The 5,667-nt window shown below is 64.0% G+C and overlaps 1 protein-coding gene across 1 annotated transcript; it reads right to left on the bottom strand.

Moving 5' to 3' along the window:
• Positions 1-2,387: 2,387 nt before the first annotated feature.
• Positions 2,388-3,284, bottom strand: LOC116853617. Its single transcript, XM_032834749.1, has one exon. The coding sequence runs from the start codon at positions 3,282-3,284 to the stop codon at positions 2,388-2,390; it is 897 nt and encodes a 298-aa protein (XP_032690640.1).
• Between the last annotated feature and the right edge of the window lie 2,383 nt (positions 3,285-5,667).

The raw sequence follows: 5,667 nt of genomic DNA, 5'->3' as shown, positions 1-5,667 counted from the left end.
CTCCGAGATCGGAGGGCGCGATCCGAGCGTCCCCGCCCGCCCCTCCGTGGGTGGGCTCCACTCCAACTTCCGGAGTTAATCCGGAGTGGCCCGTCAGGGCAGCGGGCGGCCGGGGGGATTGGAAGGGGAGAAGTCCTCCCCTCCCATGGCCGCCCGCAGGTAAAGGCGTTCCTACCGTAGGTGGGAGGGGAACCCCTTAATTGGGGTTCCCTTCCGGGACTCTGTATCTGAGGTGGGCGGGAGGGGAGGGGGCGGGGACGCCACCTGCGACCCCGCCTTGCACGCCTCCTCGGCACCTCATCCTCTTCCGAAGAGGAGGTGGAGAGAGGGAGCGGTACAACCTCCACCTCCCCCCTCCTAACTCTTTCGGCGGCCTCGTTCCGCCCCATAACGGAGGAGCAGAAGGAGACCACCGCCTCCCAGGCCTCTTTGCTCCCGACCATAGCTTTGACTACGGCCGGGAGCGAGAGGTCGCCGCCAACTACTGCGATTAGGACACCGCGATCGGCAGACCACGCCTGGCATTCAGCCAGGGTGTGCTGCACGGTGTCCTGATCGGCCGCACAGTAGTGGCAATGCGCCGTACGCTCTTTCCCTATGCGACACAGGTACTCACCGAAGCAGCCGTGCCCGGTAAGCACCTGTGTCAGGTGGAAGTTTAACCCGCCGTGGCCCCTGTCCACCCATTCGAGGAGACAGGGGCGGATGGCCTCGATGGTCCGCCTGCCCGGCACGTTGGGCTCCCCGAGTTGTTTTTTCCAGCGTCGGAGGGCCTTACACCGGGCCAGGGCTCGGATCCGCCCTATGGTCCCGGCCGACAGAGCTTCACCCTCGTCGCGGAACCTCATCAGGCGGGTGTCAGCGTACACTCTAGCGAGGAGGTCCGCAGGGATCGTGCCGGCCAGGACCGTGACGGATGCATGCGACACGGTCCGATAAGCGCGGGTGAGACGGTTGGCCATGACGCGCTGGGCGCTATTGACTAGCGCTCTGATGCGCCGGCTGACCCCCATCTCACCCGCCCACACTGGGGCCCCGTATAGGGCCATTAAGTGCACCGTGTTGGCATACAGCTGTCTCACCATTGTCCTTGGACCACCGAAGTTGGGCAGGAGACAGGCAAGCGCGCCCGCCATCCTGCCCAACCTGGGGCTAAGTCGTTCGAAGTGTTCGACAAAGCCCCAGGTTCCATCCAGGGTGAGGCCCAGGTATTTCAACGCGGGCCCCACCACAACGCGGGTATCTTCCACCGTAATGTGGGCTTGTGGGGGCGGCCCCTTGGACCGAGCGTGCAGGAATAACGCTTCGGTCTTGTTGGGAGCCACCCTCAGGCCCAGCGCCCGAATAGAGCGTACGACGCATTCGACGGCCACATTGGCTGGGCCGTCGCTTCCCCCCAGTCGGCGCCCCCGGACAGCACTAGCGTGTCGTCCGCGTAGTAAACGACTGTGCTGCCCAGGGGAAGGGGTATCCTAAGGACGCGGTCGTATGCGAGGTCCCACAACAGGGGCCCCAAGACGGACCCCTGCGGGACCCCGCACCGCATGCCCCTTCCGCGCTGGAGTCCGTCTCGGTCGACGAACTCCAGAGTCCTCTCCAGGAAATAGGCCCGGACAATATGGACCAGGTAGAGGGGAAAACGGTGATATCGCATCGCCTCCTCTACCCGGTCCCAGGGGAGGGAGTTGAAGGCATTCGTTATATCTAACGAAACTGCCGCAACTACCTTCCCCTCCTTCTCGCCCTCCGCGAAGGCCCTCACACGGAGAATGGCGGCCAACGCGGAAGCCATATTGAGCGTCGCTCAAGTCCGGGCCCTCCCGAGAAAGGTGCCGGACGAGGCGGGCCACCACGATCCTTTCGAAGAATTTACCCACCTCGTCCAAAAGGCATATGGGCCTATACGCGGAAGGGGCGTCTAGGGGCCGGCCCACCTTGGGTATGAGGACCAGCCCCCCCCCCTTTTCCACCGACTGGGGAATGTGCCCGTCCTGAAGCACCTGGTGAAGAGGTGCTTCAGGCGAGCCCCGACATCGCCCAAGACCAGGGCCCATGCTCGGCCCGGGTCCCTGTCCGGCCCAGGGGCTTTTTTCGCCCCGCCGAGCTGACGGGCCGCCCGGGTCAACTCGTCCCCGGACACTTCCCACTCCTCGTTCCAGTCCGGCGGGGGACCCTCGTACGGAAGGGGCGGCGACCCCTCATCCGGGAAAAGGGCCCCAACCACATTGTCGAGGAGTGGGGGTTCGAGACTTTCCGTGACCGTGGGCGCCCAGGGTCACAATCTTTGCAAGATTATGCTGTCGACGCCCCCAAGGGTCCTTGTCCAGGGACTTGAGCAAGTTCTCCCAGGCCCTGGCCTTGGCCTTCATAATAGCTACACGCATGGCTTATCGTGCGGCGCGGAAAGCCCTGCGCGCCCTCGTCGCCTCGGCGACGTTCCCCGCCCTTCTGGTCCAATGCATGCGTCTTCTAGCTTGGACGGAGGAGCGCCTAAGTTCGGCTGTCTCCTCCGTCCACCAGTACGCGGACCTGAAGGGCGTGGGGGCGGACCCGGGGCATGGAGGCGTCGCACGCCCTCTCCATATCTGCCCCGAGTTCTTCCGCCTCCTCCTCCACATCGGCCGGGGACAGAATGTTCGAGGGGGATCGTCCCCTCGAGCCCACTCCGCCGCGGCGATGGACGCCTTGAGCGCGTGCTCGTCCATTTTGCGGAGGGCCCATCTGCCGAGCCGCCCGCGCTCCCTTTCCCGGCGGCGCCGGAGCACCTCGGGGGAGATGGCGGAGAGGATCACCTCTATGTAGAGATGGTCGAAACCAGTGTCGATCCCCTCCGCCACTCTCCAACCCCCCACCGCGCGCACCGCAGGGACATTGACCCATGTGAGGTCAATGATAGATTCGCCCTGCGGGCGCATGCAGGTGCTCACCGAGCCTTCGTTGAGAAGATGAAGGCCGGTCGACGCCGCCCAGGCCTCGGTGAGCCGACCACGATGATTGGTGACCGGGGAACCCCACGCGCCAGATTTGGCGTTGAAGTCCCCGACCACCACCACAGGGTGGGGGGCACACCGTCTGATGACCACCGCCACCCTGTTAAAATGCTCCTCGTAGTCGCCCCCCGTCCACCTTGGGGGAGCATAAAGGGCGACCACTACCAGGGCCCCCCACTTCAGCGCCACCAGGAACTCCTCGGCCTCTATGAGCTTCGGCCGGGGAGATTTCTGGCAGCTCCTCCAGTAAGCTGCGACCGAGCCCCCCCGGGAGCTCGAACCAATGAGTGTCATCGACCGGGATCCGGTAGGGCTCGGACGCCACGCCCAAGGCTGCCCCCCCGCTCGGCGAGCGAGTCGAGGAACAGGTCCTGGGCGATTCTCCCGTGGCCTAGGTTGGCCTGGAGGAGTTTAAACGCCATTGTTGGGTGCCGTGTTCGCCTCCTCCAGGCCAGCCACCTCCATTAACTCGGGAGCTGTTTCCGCCCCCACCCCGATGTCTCTCCGCTTGCTGTCGGCGGACGAGTCTCCTCCATCTGCACCTCGGTGAGGACCCTTGGGTCCTTAGGTGCAGATGGGCCAGTTTCCTCTCTCCTAGGCCTTCTGGTGTCCCTCCTCTCCTTCGGGAAGGGGCTGCTTGGCCCAACCCAGAAGGCCCCGCAACCGGCTCCAGGGAGACCGGTTGCTGTGGGCCGCCTACCTGTGGGGAGAGGGAGGGAGGCGAGGCTCGGGCTTTCCCCGCCCCTTTTCTTCCCTTCCCCTTCTTCTTTTGGGAGGCGATACACGCCTCCCCGCCCAATCGATGTGTCGCCTCCTTTCCGGCCGTGTAGCACACCGGGCAAACAACACATCCGGTGCACTCAGCGGCTCGATGGTCCGGGCCGCCGCAGCGGTAGCAGACGCCGGACCTGTCGACGTCGCTGTGGCAGTGCTGGCGGACATGCCCCTCTTCCAGGCAGCGGAAACACTGCGCAGGGGCCTTGCCGCCAACACCTCTACCCGGGCCATTCCCCAGCCGACCAGGATGCGGCCCGCCTCCGCGACCTTTCTGGCCACAGAGACGGGGCACCGTACCCAGGCGGTTCCCAGACCGTTGGGGGCTCTCTTTATCCCCCCCACCTTCAAATCGGAGGGATTCCCTTCCGAGATGTCTGCCACGGCTGCCGCTATGTCTGCGACCGTGACAGAGTCCTCCAAATTAGGCAGGCAGACCTCCGCCTTTTTAAAAAGGCGGTCCACCCAAACTCCCTCCTCTCCCGCCAGCACCACAGTGAGTCTTGCGGCCAGGGTGTTGGCGAGTTTGTCCTCCTCCGGGCCGGGGACCTCGAGCAGGAGAGCCCTGGTAATGGCCTTCTTGCACTTGAGGTTATTAATCCCCAGCTCGGAAAGGGGAATCTTACTCCTAGCGGTGCGCATCACCTCGCTGTATTTGCCAGCCGGACAGGTGATGCACACCGCCGCTGACGTTGGCGCCTTCAGGCGCGGTGCACCCTTTTCACTCTTCCCTCCTGTCTTCCCAGTCGGGTCTGTGGAGGGTTTTTCCCTTCCAGTCTCCTTCGAGGAATCCGGTGGTGGACGATTGCCCACCTCCTTCTTCCCCTTGGGGGGCTAGGTCTTTCCGCCAGGAGGGGAGGGTTTCCCTCCCCCCCGAGGTCAACTGCGAAAGGGTCGACTGCGGCTTCTTTGCCCACCACCTTGTTCCAGCCGTCCAACGTAAATGGCTGAGAGGAGGAGCGGGTCGTGACCAGTTTGTCAGGCCGCGGTTTTCCCGCCTCCCGTGAGCAGGCAGCGACTCCCCCCTTCGGACCCCCCTTCTGGCCCGCAGGGCCCGCCTGGACACTTTGCTGGCCCTTTGCTCGGGGAGCTCCCGGGGTTGGGAGGACCTGGGGCACAGCTCCCTTCTTCCCCTTCTTCCCCTTCTTCTTCTTCTTTTTCTTGTTTGGGGCCTTAGGGCCCCCCTCGTTGGGAACCACTCCCGGAGTCCGGGAGGGTCCAGCTGTTCCCCTGTCTCGGCCGCTGGGGAGGGAGGAGGAGGGGCGGCGATGCTCCTCCGCCTCCACATTCATCACCGAGTCACCTTATTTGTGTACTTCAGTACCGCGGAAGGATCCAGGGCGAGCTCTTCGTCCCTTCCCTGCATCAGTCTTTTAGCAAAGACCTTTTTAGCCTTTAGGGCCTCTGCCGTGAAACACCCTTCGTGCGAAGGGTCTTTCGGGGGACGCCCCCTGCCATACTTCTTCTTTCTACGGAACAACGGTTCCCCCCCCTCCATGTCCCCGTTCTTCGAGGAGGAGCCTGAGTTAGAGGGCTCGCCCACCACCTCAATCTCCCGGTCAGGGGACGGAGAAGAGGAGAGAGGGTTGAGCCTCCTCTTCTTTCCCCACAGGCGTGTCGTACTGGCACTTAACGGGCCAGGGCGGCTCGCTGCCTTCGCCCCAGTGGAGGTCGTGCGTTCGACCTCCGTCACCTCCTGGTCCGAGTCCTCGGATCCAGCTCCCCCGCGCAACCTCATTAGAGAGGCACTATTAGAGGGCGTTGTCGCCCCAAAGGAACGTGACTAGGCTGATGGTGGCCCTGCCAATTTCTCGGCGCACTCAGGGTAGTTGGTCACCCCGAGATCTTCCTCCCTAGGGAGGCCGTTTATGGCCTCCTGGACCTCCCTTAAGGCCTTAGCCAT

Source organism: Odontomachus brunneus, unplaced genomic scaffold, assembly GCF_010583005.1.
Source record: "Odontomachus brunneus isolate Ranch 3 - 2012 unplaced genomic scaffold, Obru_v1 Obru_scaffold_383, whole genome shotgun sequence".
Taxonomy (NCBI): Eukaryota; Metazoa; Arthropoda; class Insecta; order Hymenoptera; family Formicidae; genus Odontomachus; species Odontomachus brunneus.
The sequence above is the reverse complement of the archived record's forward strand: the minus strand, read 5'-3'. Positions and strand labels throughout refer to the sequence as shown.

What these genes read in the sequence shown, in the direction of transcription:
- LOC116853617 (XM_032834749.1), bottom strand. Translation starts at nt 3,284, where the DNA reads ATGACACTCATTGGTTCGAGCTCCCGGGGGGGCTCGGTCGCAGCTTAC.